The sequence below is a fragment of the Macrosteles quadrilineatus genome, unplaced genomic scaffold, assembly GCF_028750875.1.
Source record: "Macrosteles quadrilineatus isolate MER2022 unplaced genomic scaffold, UCM_ALF_1.0 Scaffold_2__2_contigs__length_208266976, whole genome shotgun sequence".
Taxonomy (NCBI): domain Eukaryota; kingdom Metazoa; phylum Arthropoda; class Insecta; order Hemiptera; family Cicadellidae; genus Macrosteles; species Macrosteles quadrilineatus.
In genome coordinates, this window is record NW_026542595.1 from 182,005,277 (window position 1) to 182,029,418 (window position 24,142).

A 24,142-nucleotide genomic window follows, 5' to 3' on the forward strand; every position below is an offset into this window, starting at 1 on the left:
TCAAGTACGTAAATTTAAACTGGCGGTATCAATTCCTAAAAAAAGTCAAAATAATGACAGTTTTATGATTCAATATTATTATTAATGGTTATGAATTACAAACAAATTCCCATAATGTGCAACAATTAAGGAGGGGTGTTATCTTTCTTACAACAATAAACAAAAGGTGTTTATCATTAGATAACTTCAATTACCATATCGAAAATTACAAGAATAGAGTTTTAGTAGTTTATATTTGTTAGAAGTACTCTATGTATACTCTCTACTGCCTGCCATTTGAGGATAAAATCATATGTTTTATCAATTGTTATGATCTATTTACTTACTTGTTTACTTTTTATCAGTTTTGTTCTCAACCATGTTAATAAACCATCAATTGTTTTTCATCTCTTTTATTTTGTAAAATCTAATCAATCATACTAACTATCCAACATTGTGTGTAGAGCTCTAATCGACCAAGGCTCCGAAATTACCTTTATCAGCGAGCATCTAGTGCAGACTCTTCATATTGAACGCTCCTCATCCTCACTCTCTCTTATCGGTATCGGAGGAAATCAAACATCAACTACTCGTGGAGTAGTGTCCCTTAACATTGGGAGTCCATCTAATGACAAAATTCATCTGTCCGTTAACAGCTCATATTCTGCCAAAACTCACTGCTAAGTTACCTACTATGACACCAGGTAAATCTAACTGGCATCATATCAAGAAGCTTCAACTAGCTGATCAAAATTTCATGACCCCTGGGTCTGTAGATTTGATACTTGGAGCTGATGTTTATGGAAGTATCATTCTTCCTGGACTTATCAAGGGTCCGCCTCTAACTCCTATCGCTCAATCAACCATCTTTGGTTGGGTGTTATCTGGACCAATTGGATTTATCATCAATGCCAATAAATCACCAATGTATCATTGCCTACTGGAGAATAAAGTAGATGATTTACTTCAGAAGTTTTGGGAACAGGAGGATTTTTCCAAAGATCCAGTTCAGGTTTTATCTCCTGAAAATCAAAAGTGTGAAGAACACTTTCAACCGACGCACTCTATGACTGAAAGAGGAAGATACGTTGGTACAACTCCCACTAAAAGAGTCAGCCAAAAATCCCGGACCTGACAACCTCATTCGTTTGGTAACACTGGAGACAGCTACTGGAACACCCAAGCCCTCTTCCTATCACAGAATACGATTGCCCAGTTCCCTGTTGCAATTTGGGGGGGGGGAGTATGTTAGAAGTACTCTATGTGTACTCTCTACCGCCTGCCATTTGAGGATAAAATCATATGTTTTATTAATTGTTATGATCTATTTACTTACTTGTTTCCTTTTTATCAGTTTTGTTCTCAACCATGTTAATAAACCATCAATTGTTTTTCATCTCTTTTATTTTGTAAAATCTAATCAATCATACCATCTATCATTAACAATATTTATCTAAAGTATATCTTAATCTAGTTAATATTCCAGTAAATTTAATTGATATGACAAAAGTCACCACTCATTATACATTAACATAATTTACCTTTTTTCTGTACAATTAATTTCCCTGTTCCTAGTCTATATAAACTTCATTTTATTTATATAGACTAGAGCACCCATGCTGCTTCGCAGTGTTAAAATAAAAATAATATCCGAAAAATGATCAAATTAATGATTTTTGATTGAGTAATGCAGTATAAAACGACCGATAGCTCAAATTAAAGCCTATAATTTACTGATTATTTTCAGTCTAAAACATATATATATACAAAAAACATGAACAATACTTATAATGACTCAAAATTCAATGTTTATAAATATAGTCCTTATTTAAATTCCAAACTCAATCTTGTTATATTTGCAATATTTATTCATTTTCATTGTTAATATTATTAAAACCATATTGTCTCAACATATATACAATTTATAATCAAAATGTATTCATTGGCTTATCCAAAATTATTATTCAAAACAATTCCTCTATTTAAAATACAGTGCATCTGGGTTCAAGATTACAAGTAAAATTCAACCATGTTTTTATTTATGTGAACCCCATATTAAAAAAAAAAGTTTTACAACAATGGACAGTGCAGTTAAGGTATCCAAGAAGAACACACAGAATCTGTTAATTGTGAAATAAATTGTGAAATTATAAAATAAAGTATTGGCAGACTATCCAAATCAAGTTAACTGAAGAAAGAAGAATTTAGGCCTACATTATTTAGAAGAAAATTATTAATATAGAAGATTGGTGAGAAAATTCCATTTAAGTTATTAAGTTATTTAACTTAGTTACTCAGACTATAGACTCCTAAAACATCCATTTGCACCCAACTTACCTCCATTCATTAAAATCAAAATCCTTCCTATTTATTGTTTCTAAAAGATCATTTAATTTATAACTTTCCGTACTTATTGAAAATTTAAATTGGGCATCAACGACATCTTTTGATTCAGCCAGCACGAATCCCCACCCCTGAACAATTTTTGTAACCTTATATTTTAATCATTTATGTAAATTACCATTAAACGTTGTACTTTAAAACCTCTGTCCTCGTAATTTTTACTGTTTAAACTGAGATAAGATTATAATAATACAATATTTAGGGGTTTATTTCATACTGGAGCTATTGAATTTTAATCATAGAAAACATTTATGAAAAATAATATTTATGTTGGTTGTTCACCTGCGTTTTGCGTGAAACTCATCCGATTTGAATAACTAATAGCTTAAATGAAAGCCGGTATTTCACTAAAAGTTCTTAGACCAAAATGTATAGGATTATAATTATCACTGGTAAAATACATCTTAAATTGAAGTAAGAATTCTAAAATGAGACAAACGAACTCCGAACAGAGAAACCAAATTTAACTCCAATAAAAATGCATAGGGAGCAAACTTTGTTTACGTATAAGCCGAGTGGGATTGTAGATAAATATATGCCGATGCTTGATGGTAAATCTGTGCGTGCATGCCTTCAATTTGAGACCTCAATCATAAAATCAGTCGGGTAGCAGAGTCAAACGAACTTGGAAAAGAAAAACAAATTTTTTTTAAATACATAAGATGATATGTTCACCTGTTATTTGATTTTTATTTATAATTTGTAAACAAATAAAAAATATGTTCTGGGTTTCAACTAAACTAGACCTCTCCATTCTCTTTAAAGTATCTTTTTTACTATTCAAGTTTCAACAACCTGCCTTCTGCCAACTATGATGTCCTCCTCCGGTATAGAAGTGGTGGAGGACAAACTCTATACTAATCCTGATGGTGGTGACAGCGGTGTTGACAACAAATTAACTGTATATCATCTTTTTATCTTGTCGATCAGTTTTATTAGTTCACAATTCACGTTGGTTATTTTCGTTTGTTTTGAGTTACAAATTGAAAAATATTGCAATCTCAGCCATAAAAGTTGCAGCGATTTGTATCAGTTAGGGTATCACTCTTGTTCAATCCAAAATGTAACTCCATTCAGGGAGCTGCAGTTGTATCTTCACAGCCTTTTGGTATTAGGTACTGATGCGACGCTACTTTCTGCACTGGGAAAATAATATTACAAGTGCGTGCAGTCGCAACCGTTTGCCGGGGATAGCTCAGCCTACAATGGCTGGGTATTGTTCCAGGGTCTGCGATAAGGTCAGGGAAACCACTAGGCCAATAGCCGGGTCTAACCGGTATAGGACTGGCTCATACACGGGCACTGTGAACAAGTAAAAAACATGTCACCAAAACAAACGTGCAATAATCACTACCAGGCCTACGCCGATTCTCCACACTCCTAGGGGGTCGTTGCTGACTACGCAACTCGGGCTTCGTCCTAACTATCCAATAGTTAAGCCCAGAGTGCCTAAAACACAGTAAGTTACACGACGACTTGCCAATAAAACCCACAACGCGCGTTATCACCAGGCGGGGTCTACTAGGCCACTATAATCCAATACACAACTCTAATGCCCAAGCTAAGAATCAGACAATTTACTCAATAACAATACCATATAATAATACAAGTGCACTATAAGCAGAGTGACTACACCTCTAGCAGCTGGTCTCAATAAATACCAAGCTAAACAAGCAAAACTAGATGTCAATTGCACTACTATAAAATTATTGAGCTACTTAGTAGCAGATAAATAAAATACTAAATACGATCCAAACACTAGATAAATATATTATCTGATAGCCGGTACTCCGCTATCCAAGCTACCAAGATAACGTGTTGGATTACCAAACAAGCTGTTCAGGTTAAATGAAAAAAATCAAATGAATAAACAATAACAACCCTACTACTGCTACTGCTACTACCAACTTTATATTGCTTAGCTGGGCTAGGTAAAATTAGCTACTAGCCTACTGGCCACGTGCTTCCAACTACGCACGCCAAATCGTGCAGCCTGGGTTTGTCGGGCCTCAGAGTTACTAGTAATGTAACTAACTCTTGGTACAACGCAAAATAATATCTACTACAGTCAATAAATTATATTATTTGCGCTCTAGTGCCTGCCCAGAACCGTCAGGAATATACCTTGATATTATTCCTGACTAATAAATAAATCCTAACTACCGTCAGGCTTTGACCAGTTTGGTTACAACTAACTCTCGCAATAAAATCAGATATTAATATTATCAATTCTTAAACCAAAATGTAAGGAACGTCGTCCACTCACCAATAGTGGGTCTGTACCCAACTTACACCAACACTTGGCGCGATCACACCACCAACGTACTCCGACACCACTGTCACGTACACTCCTCTCTACGTACACCACCGACGTATCCCAGTCGTCTCCACAAGACACCACACTATCCTCACTGTCCGGGATCCACGACTCGAATCTCCTTCTCGGCTATCCGGTAGTCCCAGGATACCCAAGCTTATCCGAACTGATAAGCCGGGTCAAAGGGCGCTAGCCAGGTTCGCCGCCACCGCTTGCTTACCTCAACATTCGCGCGGCCAAATAGCAAAAATATACCCCCCCCCCCTAGGAAAAATAACTCGTTACACTGATCTCTTTTCGCTGAAGGAATCTCTTTACTTTACTGGGTTTATCACCTCAACTTTTCTTTTTTATTGGAATATGAAACATGAATGAATATGAAGGAATATGAAGCATCCTCCTGTGCTACAAATAAATCAGGGGACAATAATGTTCCCCTCTCTTGTAGATAAGCAAAGATTGGCTGCAGAATTCATCCCTTCTCTGCTTCTTTCAACGAATTCGGAAAACCGATGTGACCTTTTACTTTGATTTTGGGTAGCATCCATTGTAGATATCTTCATCCCCATTGGACCAGTCAATGACCCCCACTGTGCATCGCATCTCTTCTAAAGGAGATTTTTAGTCGACATGCTGAAACATTACCAAAACCATTAATTCTCTTTATACAACGAGACCGGATAAACAATCGTTAATTGTAGACGTCCCTACAACACACTGACAACACTCACATCGAGAATCACAGAAGTTCACATATTCGACGACTATCATGTAGATTACGTTCCATTTAACGACAAAAATTGTATTGTAAAAAATATATTGTAAGATAAAACCAGTACTTATCTTTTGTTTTCAAGGTCCTACACAGTTTAATGTCAACAAGTCCTCAAGATAAACAATGGAATCTTGCATCAGAGACACATCCTGAGGTATATTTGTTCTAGGCCTTCTAACGAAAAGATCATACATGTCTCCTTTTTGTCCTTCAAAAGTACAATATAGCACACTATATCCCCAATAGTAAATATACAAACGAAATACTGTTTTTAATGGTATGAAACCGAACTTTTAATTTTCCACATAATTGTATCACCAACGAAATAGATAAGTATGCGACTACTAGTTTTAACAACAAAATATTTATATAAAATCTACATACACGATACTACTGAATAAAATACAAACTTACCAATTGAAAGGTTTGGTGTTTAGAATCGATGACAGGTTACCAGATTGTTAAAAAGTTTTCTTGTTGTTCTCTCTTGTTATAGTGAATGTGTTTCTTCGTATTGAGTGTTAACATGTTTTCAATATATTTTTTAAACAAGGAAACCTCTTGATCACGAAAAACCCCCTCAAATACAGGTCTCATTGAAAACTTGTCTAGGTAAATAAAATAAGCCAGCAATTTCTACAGTTTAAAACAGACTTTGCGATAGCATTTACAACCCTTGTCTTTCTTATTTTCTTTGGTTAATAAACCAAAGAATAATAATGAATACTAATATATTAATTAAACAAAGAATAATATAAATAATAATAAATAATAAATAAATAATAAATAATAAATAATAAATAATAAATAATAAATAATAAATAATAAATAATAAATAATAAATAATAAATAATAAATAATAAATAATAAATAATAAATAATAAATAATAAATAATAAATAATAAATAATAAATAATAAATAATAAATAATAAATAATAAATAATAAATAATAAATAATAAATAATAAATAATAAATAATAAATAATAAATAATAAATAATAAATAATAAATAATAAATAATAAATAATAAATAATAAATAATAAATAATAAATAATAAATAATAAATAATAAATAATAAATAATAAATAATAAATAATAAATAATAAATAATAAATAATAAATAATAAATAATAAATAATAAATAATAAATAATAAATAATAAATAATAAATAATAAATAATAAATAATAAATAATAAATAATAAATAATAAATAATAAATAATAAATAATAAATAATAAATAATAAATAATAAATTATAAATAATAAATAATAATAAAAAATAACAATAAATAAAAATAAATTGTAGCTTGGACTTTCATTAAAGACAAAATATTGGCATGATTAATAAGTTACTTTTGAAGAAATAAGGGAGAACTTCGACAACAAAAATTAACTGTCCTTTCACCAGGAGCTACCATAACTAGTAAGCACATAGAACTACTTACTTTGGAACAACCTACATAATGTGTTTTATTATAATACTATTCCTACCCTATGTCCTTTCACTTATGATTATATGTTAATAGCAAAGTAATAGCAAAGTAAAATGTAACTATTTTAGCAGTTCATAGCAAATTCCCAAATGCCACAGGAGAAAATATTGAAGATGTCGTCTTAAACTGAATGTGAATTAACTGATCAAACCACTAATTTTCATACAGTAAACAAGTATTTAAAATACGTTTTCCGTACATGTTACTTTATGCAAACCAAAAATATCCTCTTCACTCCTTGGTACACACAAAACAATAATTACGTTTATCAATAACGTGATAACTTTAATTTAATTTTCAACTGCTTTAATAAACTAAGGTTAATTTACATTTGTTAGTGTCAGAGCGATCCGTTACAGTTTTCGCAACACGCAAGTCATAGTGTGTGAAGATACACATTATATATATTATTCACACATTATAATCTATGACTATTGCATGTTGCTAAAACTTCAGTAAAACATGAAGATGATTAAAACTTATCATTCTTGAGTTTGGTTAGTTGCGGAATACGATCACAAACTCAACGAACATTTGATTTTCATTAACTAAACATAGATTAATACACGAGATACGGTTCCCGGTTGGAATTATTATTTTTCCTACAGCATTAAATCGTCTTGGATCTTAACTATTGAAACCGTTTAAATAGGTTCTTATTAATTTATTATACGCTTCGAGGTTGAACGTTGGCCTTACGTGCTTATTTCACAGCAAAAAAGGTACCCAGGAACTAATTAGTCACATCAAGTTTAATTCGTACTGAATAATCGAACAAATCAATCGAGATATGATTAAACAGTTCAAGATATGTAACACACATTCCCTGCTAATCAATTCTTATTGTAACTCGGTATTATAACAGGTGTTCATAAGATGCCCTATTACGGTACATCTGATAATTACAGTTTATAATTTCAACCATGAAGCCGAGTGTATCCATCCTGCTCAGCAACAATCTACTTTTTTTACTAGTTGTCCTCAACCGATCTCCGACGCTCAAGGATGGCTCCGGAACGTCTTCATTCCACTGGATTACCCACAATTAACTTCATCACACGCAGAAATTGTAGGCTACACTTGACTGTGTGGCCGAAAATGTACACAGTCATTGACCATTGCATGTTTGGGTTGACTGTATACTTTAACTTAAAATTACTTTTATATTGAGCTATTCATTATGTGTTGCGAATTAATAAAAATTATTTATGTCGAGTTCTTTATTAAAACTATCTTAAAATTGTGGCTTAAAACGACCAGTAAGTTTACTTGTGAGGTGAGAAGCGAGAAGGTTAAAACTATGTTTTTAGGCGAGAAAAACTGTCTCTGTATTGGAGTTCTTACTTCATTGAAAAAGAAGATGATTTAGTTTGGTAAAATTCTTATAAGGATACGTACATACGTACAGTTGTACTAAGAACTTTAACATTCATTGAAGGGTTGGGGTGTGAGTGAATTGACACAAAATTGAATTTGGAAACTAATACTTCCAGTGGAGTTGGGAATAGAGTTTCTGTTGCAAATCGTATAATGTGTGAAGATATCCCTCTATCACAGGTTCCACAAAATAAATTATGAGAGAAAGTGAACGTAACAAATGAATAAAATCTCATTGTTTCAATTAAAAAAATATTGTAAAAATGTAAAACAATAACTGAAAAAATATTCAACACATTCTAAATGGAAAGGAGGTTTTAAATTTCAAAATCGCTTGTAATCTTAAATCTCATGATATTACTTGCTTTAGGAAAACTAATTGAACGCTAAGCTATAACACTTTTTACGCAAATGAGAGTTAAAAAAAATGTTCAAACAATACGTATTGAATGAAATATTTATTATTGTCATTGCATTTATAGTATAATTTTTATAACTATTTTTTTCAGATACAGTTTTTGAGTGTGTACGAATACACACTCCAAAGTTATAGCGTAGTCTGTTATAGAACAACTAACAACTTAGTTGAAATAAGCTACCGACAGAGCTTGCTGATTTCACTTGAATAAATCAAATTAGTACGCTGACTAGAGACGAAATCATCCTAATATGTTAACATTTTGAACATTGAAAAGACATGAATATAAATTTGGACACCGGCATACTCTATTAACGACTAAAACAATTAATTTTTAATAAGGAATTGGCTATAGTTATTTGTGCAACTAGTGAGAAAAGTGAGCAATTGACTCACTCGAGCCGTAGGCGAGTGAGGAATGGTTTCTCGAGTGAGGCAATTGTACTTTGAACTGGAGTTGCACATTATACTTTTCCTACAGTTACCATAAAACAAATAAATTTGTGAAGAAACATAACCTATTTTTACACAGAAGTGAACTTTTAATATAACATTTAATGTGAAGTGACAAATACAACAGTACAACAGCTGACCAGCTGATTTACAGCCAGTGCTGCCAACGTATTTCGCGCGCATACGACGTTGCCTGCATGTTACGCGCTCACTATATCGTGCCTTCACGTTGCAAATATGGAGTGAGACAAAGTTATTAGAGTGAGACAATGTTAACATTGTCTCACTGATGAGTGAATTGGCCACTTTGCTTTCTCAAATCAGTGAGAGAACATGTACATTGTTAGGTAACTGTAGGAAAACGCTAGTTTATGTTCTAAGATACTTTACAGACAGTCTTAAAGGCCCATCGGTTTAACAATGGTTCATAGTGTATATTTGGCCCAGTCGGTAGCTCGAATAGGCTACTTTGTAAAAAAAAGCCAAAGGTGCATAGGTTTGTGTCTTGGTGTTACTTACCCACATTTAATATTTCAATGTATTCTTGTTCTGGCTTGACTCACCCCTTGCTTTGCTGGATACATTTCTCATAGTAATGTGAGACTAAATTACCCATTACATTTTAAAAAAGTACCTATGTTATAATCCCCAGTGCCAACATTTCTTTACAATAAAACATTGTTTCCATAAGTTAGAGCGTCGAGCATTAGAAAACAAACTGAATTCTAAATATATTTGATCTCAAAACAATTCTCTTACAGATTGTTTAAACTGACAGGAAAAAAAGATCGGCACATTCCCACGCATCACCAGTCACCCTTTCATTTCTGAATTGCATCACAAAATTTATGGCAGAATTTATCGACACTCTATTAAACCCCAAATTAGGATTGAGTGTAAACCAGAACAAGTTGTAAGTAGGTTGAGCGACCGGTTGCAGATGATACGGATGACGTCATTGCTGGACTTGTGTATCTGCTCCAGAGTAATTATAGTGATGGGGGAAGTGGTATGATGATACTGTATATAAGTGCGGTCACTCTGAGATCAGTTGTCAAATCATCTCTCAACATGCAGTGGAAGACGGTAAGTTTGCTTATGTGATGTGAGAGTGAACCATAGTAGGTGGTGTTGTGTGGTTTCAACTATTTTTTTTAGTTTATTCGCTTATAAATATTTAGTATGGTTAAGTAAAGTAGTAGGAACATTGAGATTTCATTATTGTACTTCGGTAAGTACTTCTTGGCAAGAAAGTTTTTAAAATACTGTTGATGCTAAGGGGAAAAATATTTTTTTTTATATAGCAATAGTAATAAATTATATTTTGTTCCAGTTTTAGAAGTTTTTTATGTTCATCCTAACTTTTAAATAGATTTTTAAATTTCATAATTTATATCGATTATTGTAAAAAGACAGTTTACAGATTTTCTTGACCATCTTATATATGATATGTTCGTACTATGCTTACGTATGTTTCCACACGTTTTAAAGTACTGTAAGTAAAAATTATTTAGTTTTAGAAAGTTCAAATCGTTTTCCTAATTAAAATGTAAGATTTTTTCTCTTAATTCACTATTACGATTTTTAAGGGTTTACATGTTACGTACATCTATCTACAAATCGTTTTAAGGATTAGATTATTTTATGTTGGATTAGGTTATTTTTAGTTTAAGTCCAAAAACGTAACCTAAAACTTTAATTGTATTTTGTTATATTTGAATTATATATTGGTTTATAAACTTTATAAAAAAGTTTATAAACTGGTCAAATCGTGAAATGGAAAGGTTCCAAAACATGTTTTTCTTATTATTTTTAAGTATGCTACAATAGAAGCATTTTATGTCAATAAAGTAAAGAAAACAACCCGGGTGTTTTAAAAATCTAAAGAAAACTTACATCAACTTTAACTTGAATTTATCTTGAAGGCTATGTCGGTACTATAGTTAAAAATCACTTTTGTTTTAGCATAACGTAGATGAGTTTTTACCTTAATTGACTAAAATTATAGCTACCCTTTTAATTTAATATCAATTATATTGAGCTAAAACAGATATGTGTTCTTCAAATTTTCCAAAATTATAGAATTGCTGTCACAAACCTGGGTAATTAACACAAATAGAAGCAAGCAAACGCATCGGAAAATTGTTTTAAAAATTTAGTTGTACTGCAAAATATTAAAATAGGCATAAAATCAAATTAACGTACATTTAAATCGAAGAAAAAACTTTGAAAAATGATTTTTTTCAGGCTATGATCGTCCTTCTGGCGGGGGTAGCAGCCTCTGCCGGTCTTGACAGCAACTACCTCCCTCCTTCTGGTGCCGCGTACTCGGGAGGTAGAGGAGGAGCGGGTGGAATCACAGCTCCATTTGGAGCCAGAACTGGAGGATACGGTGGATCTTCCAGTGGAGCTGGGGGATACGGTGGATCAACTGGTGGTGCTGGAGGTTACGGTGGATCTGCCAGTCGCGCTGGAGGATACGGTGGATCAGCTGGTGGAGCTGGAGGATACGGTGGATCAGCTGGTGGAGCTGGAGGATACGGTGGATCAGCTGGGGGCGCCGGAGGATACGGTGGATCTGCCAGTCGCGCTGGAGGATACGGTGGATCAGCTGGTGGAGCTGGAGGATACGGTGGATCAGCTGGGGGCGCCGGAGGATACGGTGGATCAGCTGGCGGCGCTGGAGGATACGGTGGATCAGCTGGTGGTGCTGGAGGTTATGGTGGATCAGCCAGTCGTGCTGGAGGATATGGTGGATCAGCTGGTGGCACTGGAGGATATGGTGGACCTGCCGGTGGTGCTGGAGGATACGGTGGTGGTGCTGGAGGCTATGGCGGTGGCGCTGCTGCCATAATTCCTATCATTTCCTACGAAAACAACCCCAATCTTGGAGATGGATCTTATTCTTGGAGGTGCGTATGTGATTTTTTTAATAATTATTTAAAGATATATGTAATTTTTTTTCCAATTTGATAATACTTCTCCGAAATGTTTTACATTTAAATGATGTTTCTTCATCACATGCCTACTTTTTGACCCTTACTTCTGTGACCCATTGAAAACCGTCTGCTCCCATACTCCTTAGGTTCTTTGTAACTTCGTCAATCCATCTAATCTTTGTTCTTCCTAATGGCTTCCTGCCCTCCGGATCACATATGTAAGAAAATTCAACTTTATGGAGGGTTTCCTTGGTTGTAAGAACAATTAACTAAAAAGGTTCATAATAATAACCACTAAGATCTTGCTCCTAGTCTTTATTAGTTTAATATATTTTAAACTAACACTTAACACATAAAAGATTTATTACTGACATATCCTTATTCTCTAGAGTATATTTATGTAAGCAAACCATTACGATTCTTTTTGCAAATAGGTACGAAACTGGCAACGGTATCAAGGCTGATGAGGAAGGGTATTTGAACCCAGGTGCACCCGAAGGCCCTGGAGAGACTGCTAAGGGATATTTCTCCTACACATCCCCCGAGGGTCAGCTGATCTCGTTGTACTACACAGCTGACGAGAATGGCTTCGTACCCCAGGGTGACCACCTCCCCACACCCCCTCCCATCCCTGCTGAGATCCTCGAGTCTCTGGCGAAAAACGCAGCTGACGAAGCGGCTGGTATCTACGATGACGGAAGTTACAGGTAAATATTACGTTCGGACCATATGTAAATATGACACGAATACCTTTATATATTTTAAGGCTTTTATTATTTATGTCCACACTTAGGTGCACATTTTCAACTTAAGTATGAATATGAATTATTGTATTCATATTCATACTTAAGTTGAAAATGCTAAATAAATATTGCTTTCAAAGCATATTCCCTCACGTGCCATTTGGTGTTCTAACACATAAATCCGTTTTTCTTTTCTTTGTTAATTACGTTATTTTTACAATAAAAATTTAGATTAAAGTAAAGAGGTTTATTGTGCTCTAGGACTCTTGATCTAGCAAAATGTATGCATAGTCTTATTTAACGGTGAAGTCATGGTATGTAAAAATGGTTAGTAGCAACAAATGCTTCACTTAGTCTCTCATCATAGGGAAGAGAGTGCCACTGGAGGCTATGGAGGCGCTGGTGGTGCTGGTGCCGCTGGAGGCTATGGTGGCGCTAGAGGATCTGGAGGCTATGGTGGCGCTGTTGTGGCTGGAGGCTATGGTGGCGCTAGAGGATCTGGAGGCTATGGTGGCGCTGTTGTGGCTGGAGGCTATGGTGGCGCCAGAGGATCTGGAGGCTATGGTGGTGCTGGTGGCGCTGGAGGATATGGGGGCGCTAGAGGCTCTGGAGCCTATGGTGGAGCTGGTGGCGCAGGAGGATATGGTGGCGCTAGAGGAGCTGGAGGCTATGGTGGCGCTGGTGCCACTGGAGGATATGGTAGCTCTAGAAGTTCTGGATACTCAAGTCAGGCGGCGTACTAGTGTTACTTGTAAGAATATATTTTACTCCTTCTTCATACTGCCAAACACTATTAATATACATTTGAACTACATAATTATTTTTCCGACAAAAAGCCATTGTATTATACTATACCCCTTATATCAAACTTCTTTAAAGAAATCATTGATGCTATTTCGTTCATTACTCATATTAATTTTCTCGTTCACTATATGTACTGTCTAGTGATAAGGCAGTATTAAGTCATTTGTGTGGTGATATATGTTTTGTTGTATTTCGTTTTAATGTTTTTGTTACATGTATGCAACGGGTATTAACTGTAAATATGTTTAAATCGTGTATGTATAAAGCAAATTGTATATTATGAAATGGAAATAAATGTCGCAAATTTAAATGATTCTGTGGTTTTATTACTTGTAACTTTGAATTCCTATTGAACAATTGTACCAAAGGTCATGAGATGAATGCATTGTGGCATTAAAGAGTCTTCTTACTTAAAAAAATCTTTCAAAACAGTTGTCTGTTACATTAAGTTGTCACCTTGCCAGACAATGCAAACAATGATATCTTTTAATTATTTAAGCTATTAAATTTGACTTAGAAATAATAAATGGGCCTTTTCATACAGCATAAATGCATCTTTTTTACTGTCACTTGTCAATTTTAAAAGTCTCACACGGAAAAATACAATCTTATATTAAAACAATCATATAAATGTCACACTAAATTAACATCACTATAAAAATATAAATTGACATTGTTCAACATATATACGCATTAAATAAATTGAGAACACACAGTTTCTTCTTTCACTTTCCAAAACGCATTGGAATGTTTGTTGCTCAATGACCTATGTACCAGAGGTTACCAGAGTGGAGGGTTTGAAGCAACATACAATTTTCTGAAGTAAGAGTAACGTATCATCGCGAGTATTGCATCGGGAATGAGACTGGGTCATTACCCGAAGTGGATCGACTTGGCGAGACTGGTGGATCATCATTATGTCTTCTGCAACTGAGATTCTGCGATGGATTTGCAAACCTAGGTGTGCCATGAGCTAGTTCAGTTAAGTTATTGTAGTTAATAATAGGCTACGAGTACAAAATCTCTGCTGACTGTAGTGTTATGTTGGTCAGTTTTGCTGTAATGAAGACCGTATGCTTTTTCTTTCTTGTTTAGGATCAAATTTTAATATTTTCCCTATAATTTGCTTTGAACTGCCTTTTTTATGCCTCAATACATTGAAAATATCTCGTTGGTTTGGTCGAAATTGGAGTAAAAGTGGTTAAAGAACAAGGAACACTTAAAACAACTAATCTTCTTCACTTAAACCAGACGAAACTAACCTTAACAATGTCCTCAGTAAAGGATGATTATCTGCAAGGAGTGTGTTTTATCGATGGTAAAAGAAACCATCGATGGTACTGTATTCGTTAAGCTTTTGTAGACATTTGGAATAAATAATGATTTAAATATCGGTGATTACAATGAAGCTACAAACAAACATTCATAGACTCAACTCACCTGGAGATGACCTTAATATTACACTCATTTATTTACGGTCTTGTATTAAGCAATGAAGATTTGAGTTAATGCTAAATAATATTTAGGCAGCAACTGAGATAGAACAGTAATCATTCGTGGAAATAGCATATATCTAAGGGTACTTCAGGGGCCCATTTCATAATAAACTACAAGTTACAAGTTACAACTTGTAACTTGTAATTTCCATTAGATTTGCATTGGGCGATCAGCTGATTTACTAATAATATTAGTTTGTACTTTATTATGAAATGGGCCCCAGATCTACATTTCTGTTACTGCAACAATGTACTGTACTGAACAATCGGAATAACACCACCATTCACCATCTTATCTTACCTTGTTCTGGCCTTATTCTTATAGACACCATACCAAATTATTTTGTATAGGCCTAATTGTTTTTGTGTTATAATAAATTTACTTATTCTAAAATAAATTGCTATGTAACCAAGCAATCTAATGTTAATATTGTCGAACCTGGAGGAGAATTAAAATTGTATTGAAACGTTTGCTATGTCCAATCATTAACCTATAAATACACTGCACTCGATTTAATGTAGCCAAACTTCAAGATTCAATGTAGCCAGACTACAAGATCCTATGTAGCCAAACTACAATAAAGATGACGAACAGTTTATTCACTAGGTCCAACATTCCCACAGTAACTCAGGTCTTTCACGAGCTCCGCTATCGTGACTGGGGCGACACGAGCTTGGAGCATGAGCTCCAAAACTGCGATCATTGTTAGAATTTGGCATACGCAATGCCCAACGTCACGAGACGTGGTTGCGGAATCGTAGGTTTGTTGGGATAAATCATGGGAGGACCATTTATAATTTATTGGTCATTTGAAACAAGTCATTTCATTTTAACGAAACAGCTTTTAAATTTGATTAAGATTTAAAATAGTATGTGTTGCTTAGAACGTGTCAACCTAAACAAAGAAAAATATTTTGTACGGTATTGTAGTTCTTAATACTTCTAGTAGTGCAAACACATACGTTCTATTAGAACTTCTTGATAAGCATTATTCATGCTAAGGATATTATTTATATATCATGAAGGGTGTCTTTCAACACTAATCGATATTTTTACACTCATATTGTTAATGTGTAGGCTACAATACAGCGAATGCATCATGTGAAGGTCACTAGCTTCTAGTCAATACTTCTAGTAGTGCAAACACATACGTTCTATTAGAACTTCTTGATAAGCATTATTCATGCTAAGGATATTATTTATATATCATGAAGGGTGTCTTTCAACACTTATCGATATTTTTACACTCATATTGTTAATGTGTAGGCTACAATACAGCGAATGCATCATGTGAAGGTCACGCGTGTATGCATCATATTCTAGACACTAGCTTAGCCAGCGTCAATGGCTAGAATATACAGTGTCAATTGTTATCTATTTAACCATGCGCCGGCCATATCTGGTCCAAATTAAATCCTAAGGAATCATAAAAGCGTACCAACCTAAGGTCGCTAAAAGTTGTCACGGAAGAATCGAAGGTGTAGTAATTCGAAGGTGCGACAAATTTAATTTGTAACTGTACCAACCAATTTAAGTAAGGAGAACCTGTCTCTTTCTAGACTTGAAACACCGAGTAAGAATACCGAATGTGGAGTGAATAACTATTTAGTATAACCTGGCATCTTGAAAATCATCTGTTAACATTGTATAAACAGTTTTTTCGTCGTACCGTAAGTGTTGTATAAGGGGGCACTCCACCCAAAAACTGGCCTAAAGGCAAATAAAAAAAAAAAATATTGTTTTATTTTTTTCTCTGGTTTTCCCCGAACACATTGGTGTGCAATATGTAGTAGTACATATTCTATGATTTGTAAGTACAAATGATCTGTAAAACTTTGGTTAAACCAACAGAATTGTGTTTCCTTTCGTTTCCGGGGCGATTACCGAAAGTTTGATTTTCACATGTTTTAAAATACAGGAACGGATGTAACTCAGGTTCTATGTGAGATAATCTAATAATCTGTTTTTTTTATTTTGAAGGTTATAGTGTATTCTACAAACTGTAGCATGGATTTACACAAATTCAGTTTTTAAATATTTGTAATTTAATTATGAAACAATATTTTTGAAAAAAAAATTGTTTTTCAAATTGTTTGATAAATTTTTTACATTTATAAGTAGTGGATTAAAATTTCCATGCTACAGTTTGTGCACACACATGTGCTCTACAAAATAAAATTTACAAAATCAAGATATCTCATACCTACCTTAATATACATCCGTTCCAGTAAACATCGATCTTTTCAGTAAAATCGACCCCCCCTGTGGGGGGGGGATCATGAAAAGGGGGTAACCCCATATTTTCTTTTTATTTTGATAGCTTAAACTAATGTGTAAAATAATAAAATGTTTCATACATAAATAAAGATTTTTTTTTATTTTGGGTGGAGTGCCCCCATAAGATTCAAGACATCAAATGATGTTGGAAGACATCTTCAGTTGTATCTTAGAACGAGTGATAATGATTCTTAGCCTTTATAAAACACACTTTAAACAAAACAAAACAAAAGATTGTAGCTTTATTAGCTCAATCCTCACCATTGCGTTGGCTAAAGCCGGAATATTTAAATGATAATTTTAACGATTTATTAATAGTTGTTTAAGATTAATGTTAGTTGCAACACACCTTAAACGGTTAATGGTTAGATTTTTACTGAATAAAAATAAGGTAGTGATTATACTAAACAATATCCTTCTAATCTGACCTTAATCAAAAAATCTCTATAACAATCGAAATCACCCACTGTCGGTATAAACACTTGGCCTGGTTACCACATAATAGGAGTATTAACCGTCGATTATCATTAGGCTGTAAAGCTGAGATGCGGTTTGAAGCATCAGGTTGTACCATTAGCGCGTCTGATAGTGTTGGGTCATGGAGATCGATCTGAGGTGTGGTGAAAGGTGTTACAAAATAGTACGTAATGGTATAACGCAAAACAGCTGTATTGAATAAAACTGTCAATACTAGTATTTAGGATTCCAAGGTCATACACTACTATCGTGTCCTTTAGGGGACAAAATGTTAACAATGCGCTCAGTTTCTTACAGAGGTTAAAGACATTTTCTTCGATGGAATAGGCCTAATGAACAATAGTAGGCCTATTCTGTAAAACAGTTTGTTGTAGGTGATAAAGCTAAAGAAAAAGCTTTATGTGGAGGGAGATTTTCAAAATATATAAAGTCACCCTCGCCTTAAAAACCGTCTTTTTAAGGGTATTTTAAATGGTTAGACTATTATCTAAATGTGGAATCCAAACCATTGGGATGCTGTGCTATCACAAAGGGAAAGATAGTATATCTATACTATGATATAAAAATCTAATGGTGTCTGTCTGTATGTGTATTACTAATAGGTGCAAAAACTACTGTACAAACTGGACTAAAATTTTACAAAAATATAGCTACCGTACCAAGGACCATTATAGGACTATTCACATTTCGATAGAGGTCGTACGGAACGAGGTGAAGCTTGGAGGGGAATAGTGGTGTGGTGGGGGAAGTGTCGCTATGCGAGGCGACGATCGGCTCGTCTCCTACCCCCACCATGGATTTCCCCGCTTTAGACCGTTCCCGCCGAAAATCTCAGGCTTCACCTCGTTCCGCACGACCTCTACTGACCGTAGGCTTTGCCCCTCTGGCTTTTAAAGTTGTGAGGTGAAGATTTTAAAAGTAAATATTGATTGGTCTCCATGGCTGCGATGAGAACACTTAACAATGTTTGTTTACATTTGCTTTGACATTTAAATGTAAACAAGAAGAACTTGCTAAACTGCATATTTCACAATTTCAGACAGCTGATACAAAGAAATTAAATATAATATATTCCATAACTATGAGGTAGGTTTATTTTAATCTAACCTTTTATCATGGCTTATTTATTCTAAAACTATGTCAATGATTATTATAAAAAAAAGATTCTATAACCGTTGCTGTATCAACTCCGGCTCTGCTTTGGATTTTTTTTTAAGCGTCTAAGTTATGAAAATAATGCTATTATAATATGATTTCATAGAAACAGTATTTAAATTACAATGTATAGATGTTTTATATGAATTTGGAGGCTACTTTAAATAAATTCTAACTAATTAACATGTGTTAGATTAACTTAACATAACTGGCACATCACATTGTTTTTATATGTATATTTAGGTAAATTAAGTTATTGTGTTTTGCTAAACCTATGCATAAATTAAACTAAAGAATATCATCAATAACTAAATTGTACGTAGTTGATTTTTTTTATCTGTTGTATATGCGTAACTATAATTAATTATCAAATGGTAATACAAAATACTCTTATTTTATCTTAACATAGCTTTCAGTTCACATTTACTTTATTTGATACATTTATTATTTGTGTTTTGCCACACCACTGAATTAAACCAAGGAAAATATCTTAAAACTAAGCCGTACAAAGTGTTCTTTTGTTTCTAAAATCAATTAAATATCTGTTACTATGTTTACTTTATGGTAAGTGTGAAAATGTAAAGCCAATGGACGATGGAACTGATTAAAAGAACTGGTTTTTATATTACGTTGTTTGTTGATATTTTTGTAGAGTAGAATCAGAGATGCAATGAAACATATAATGTATTTGCTGTTAAATTGTTTAGGCCTTGATGCTTTGATAATCATATTAGTTTTGTCTGCTGTCTTTAATGCTAAATTATTTGTTTAAAATTTGTTATAGAACCTATAGATATAGTTTCTTTAATATTTAAAAGACAGTATTGAAAAGGCATAGCAATATTTCTAAAGTTTATAACAGCTGACTTAATTTTGCTAATGATTTATTGTGAGTGAAGAAACAGAAGATTGAGGGATTTGTGATTTAATATAAAGAAGAGTGACATAAAAAAAAAATGTTCATATCAATTTAATAATTAGTAGTAACTTCAAAATTGAAATTTAAAATGTCAATAATAAATAAAAAAATATGTTATTAGGGGAGATGAAATGGTGGTATCCACTGCTTACCAGATTTAAAAGTCATAACTTAAACGTTTCTATTAGGGCCATAAAAGTTGATTTTGTTTCTAAAATCGTTGGGGGATGTGTAACTATTATATGCAACAGATGTAAAGATTAAAATGTTTCTATTTTGTGTCATCTTCCCGTTGCAAAGCACGGGTACAACAGCTAGTACTCCATAAGTAAAGTTAATTCTTTTGTGTTTTGTTACATACTAGACAGTTTCATTAAGGTTTAATGATATCATAACGTAATGTGACTGAGACGGTGGCGTCGTCCTGTAATCCAGCTACTAGGAGGTCACGAATTGTGGATATTTATAGGTATGCACTGTGGATACGATAATCCCTGTGGTGGATTAACGTCCGCACTAGTGAGTACTACGACTATCCGCAGTATTATCCTGACAATTAGACTTATTCGTTAATACCAAAGCAAAAAAGTGGTTCGGATTCCACTATAAACTGTAGGTCCCTTAGTTGCCAATAGCTGTATGGGCTATTAACTAACAGCATTGTCTAAGGAATATGTCGGCCTTAGTCAAGATATACAAGACTACAAGATCGCGCTATTCATCCTACACTCATCTCCATTCATACTTGGCTTAAAATACCTACTTTGTATGGTCGTCATATCATTGAAAAGTATTAAAAGTAAAGTATTAAAATATTTAACTACCATACAGGCAAACTTGAATTATAGGCCCAAGTCTCTTAGTGTTCATTAATTGTTTCTCCAACTGTGTTATCTTTTTACAGAGTATGACTGAATTTTATTGACCTCAAAACTATAGTAAATATTGTTTTCATATAAAACCCTTGAAGTGCTTTTTAAAGAAGATCACACTAAATGTCGTAAGGTTTACATAAACTAACCCCGTGTTATTACAAACTGCATCACTCTTTTCTTGACCGATCAGTTTCAATTATTCATGTGGCCAGTACAACCTTTCACCATCGTCCACCTTGTATCCGTGCAAAGTGTATGTTACGGTATGTATTATGCAATAGGCCATTCGAGTTGAAGATTTGGTGCAGAGTGTGTACGCAAAGAGTAAATACTATGCTACCGGTATGTTTAAAAAGTTGTGTAAAACAATTAATTTATCAAATTCATGATTAACTAAAAAGAATTTTGATAAGGATTGATTAACAGTCAACTACATGATGTATTTTTGTGTTGGAAAGATATTGCAGTATATGTGAACTGCTGAGAATAAGAAGTATGAATTTCTACACCTAATATCTTAATTAGTTTTTGGATGTATAAATTACCAGTACCAATTTATTAATTTACTATGGTTGGTTGAAAAACGTGTATGAATTAGGGCCAGTTTTAGTACAGTTTTTCAAAACTCTTTATTGAAATTTAATGTACTACATTTCAAAATTCAACTAAATAATAGTAAAGAACGAATGGCCCCAAGTAACATAAATCTGTTTAAATTAATAACTAAAAATTGTGTAAAAATTGTTAATTTTCACTTTTAGGAATAAACAACCAACACATTAAATTTACCTTTTTTATTTTTCGAACTTGTTAATAAAAAAAAAATAAAAAAAGAGGAACACAGAATAGTATTAAATAAATTTGTGTATATCTAAAGTTACAAACTACAGCATCCACACACTCTTGAAAAAATAGCAAATTTCTACAAATAGTTACAATTTGGTTTCTAATCTAGGTGTTTTTTTAATTATTGTCCTAGGCAAGAGCCCGGGATGCCTGAGGGGGGGGAGCCGGGGGTTGTGGCGTTATCACTTATATAAAATCCATTGGTGATTTGGTGGGATTTGAACCCGGGACCTCAGGGACCAAAGTCCCGCGCTCTACCACTAGACAAGCTCACTCCCCAAGTTATGTTAAAGTCTTAAACTTATGCTAAAGTGGATCCATAACAAATCTTGGCATAGTACTTTCCCTGACCAATAAAAGGTGCGTTCTCACACGATGGGTTCGAATTTCGCAGGGACCGGTTGTACAGCTTTTCTTGCATTTTAATTGGGGAATTATTTGATAAAACAGCAAGCCCTTCCCACTCAACAGCAAATTGGGGCAGCATCATCTCCATTAAACATGAACTGGTCAACGGGCCATTTTGGCCAGATTATGAAATGTCTGGCGACAACATATAAGAGGAAAAAAACGTAAAACTCCAAATAATGGCTTTGAAACACACATAGTGAATAAAGTAAGTGATTCTTCACTCTTCAGGGACAAGTAAGGTTTCTGACGAACAACAATCCTTTGCGTTTTAATACGAAGTGTCATAAGTAAAGAAACACAAATAGAAAGAATATCTTCCTTGATTTCTTATAACTCTTCGTATCATTTACCGCATATTCCACTGATATTATGCTCATCAGCTTTCAAGAGCCGCACAAAAGATGTTTAAGGTAATTATATTTCCTAGTTATCAAAAGCGCCGCCTATCAATAGGTATGTCAGCCCTGTTGTCAACGGCGCTCCTAGATAAATGCTCGAGAAGGCTGTGGCTCTTCCCCTCTCCTCCAGGGATGCGATCATGAAGGCTGTGTCAGTGCCATCTACATTCTTGTCACCTGTCCTCGCATGTGTTATCTGTAATTAAATTACACTCACGTTGCCAACATGTCAATTCATTATGACCTTTCAAAACGTCAAGTGTTCTAGGTGTCAAAACTTAGTCATTTGGCTTCCGGGATGGCGCGGTAAAACTAAAGGGTAGTTTGATATATACGTATTTGAATACGAAGCCACACATCTATTATTACATTAGTGTCAAGGTTTTTATCTAATTGAAATTAGTCTAGTATGTGAAAAATATTCTGCAAATCAGAAAAATATTCCCTAACATTTTGAAAGACCTTATAAATTAATGTTAAAGATATTAAAGCATACTTAAGTTTATTATTTATTTTTTATTTTTTTTTTTAGTTTATGCTTAATCAAACCTTGTCATTAGTGAAGCTTACTAATTTATAACCACAAAAGTCACAGCGAATTTACTTCTGACCATAATGTTATATAATTAAATTTAATATTTTTGCTCTCATGGGATATATGTGTTAAAAATGGTGTAAATATGTTCAAAGTTCTTAGAGTTTCCCTCTTTTTATAAAATGCACTTCAAATTACAAATATTCCGAATGCTTACTTAAAAATACAATTTGTAGAATAATATCTAACATTAATTTACTCTGTCTGATATAGTGATGGAGGAAGTGAACGAGTTGGAAGACGCGTCAGAGAGTCGGAGAGTCGGAGAGTTGAGTTCAGACCGATGATTGATGCTGTAAGCTGGTGGACGTGACGGCTCGGCGTGTAGTGTGAGAAATGTCAGTGACCTACACACCTCCGCGCTGTACTGTATATGGAAACATCCAACAAAATACTACAATTAAAATAAAATTATTAAAATAATCATAAATATTGTAAAATATTGTTCATAAAAATGTAGTTCAAAAGTAAAGAGTATTTAAATAGCCGTTATTGTACTATTTTTAGGTTCTATTTGCCTATATTTTACTGATGATTTAGCCATTGAAATTGTGATACCATATATTTAAAATCTATTAAAAGTACATACAGTAGTGGAATGAGCCCCTCACAAAATGTGCTACTGTCAACACTATATTTCCTCTGTTGGTTATTGTTACTGGTGTAGTTAATTTACATTAAATGATGCTATTGTCCACAATAATTATCAGAATCTTCTGTTTGGCTTGGTCAATTTAAGTCAGCGTATGAACTCTGCACAAGTCATGCGTGCATTTACACAACAGTAACAATTGCTCACTCAATTTATCTACGTCACTTTCATATCTGAAGATTAACATAGTAATGTATAGTTTTAGTATAGTTAGTTATGTGGTTAATATTTTATAGTTTAATATAATAGTCGTATATGTCTGGTATACAGTCTTAAGTTTCCACAAAGTTATAAGTCACCCGTTATAAAGAGGGCTTCATAAAATACCCTGCTGGC

General features: G+C 33.8%; 1 protein-coding gene across 1 annotated transcript; it reads left to right on the plus strand.

Annotated features, from left to right (window-relative positions):
* The first annotated feature begins 10,280 nt into the window (after nt 1-10,280).
* On the plus strand, nt 10,281-13,997 carry LOC128986459 (uncharacterized). The gene is made up of 4 exons (XM_054406841.1): nt 10,281-10,304; nt 11,466-12,130; nt 12,592-12,864; nt 13,268-13,997. Exons 1-4 carry the CDS (start codon nt 10,290-10,292, stop codon nt 13,641-13,643), a joined length of 1,329 nt encoding a protein of 442 aa, XP_054262816.1. The 5' UTR covers nt 10,281-10,289; the 3' UTR covers nt 13,644-13,997.
* The last annotated feature ends 10,145 nt before the right edge of the window (nt 13,998-24,142 follow it).

Excerpts from the sequence above, each read along its gene's own strand:
- LOC128986459 (XM_054406841.1), top strand. Across the intron at positions 12,131-12,591 it reads GATGGATCTTATTCTTGGAG|GTACGAAACTGGCAACGGTA; the intron begins GTGCGTATGTGA and ends TTTTGCAAATAG. Across the intron at positions 12,865-13,267 it reads TACGATGACGGAAGTTACAG|GGAAGAGAGTGCCACTGGAG; the intron begins GTAAATATTACG and ends CTCTCATCATAG.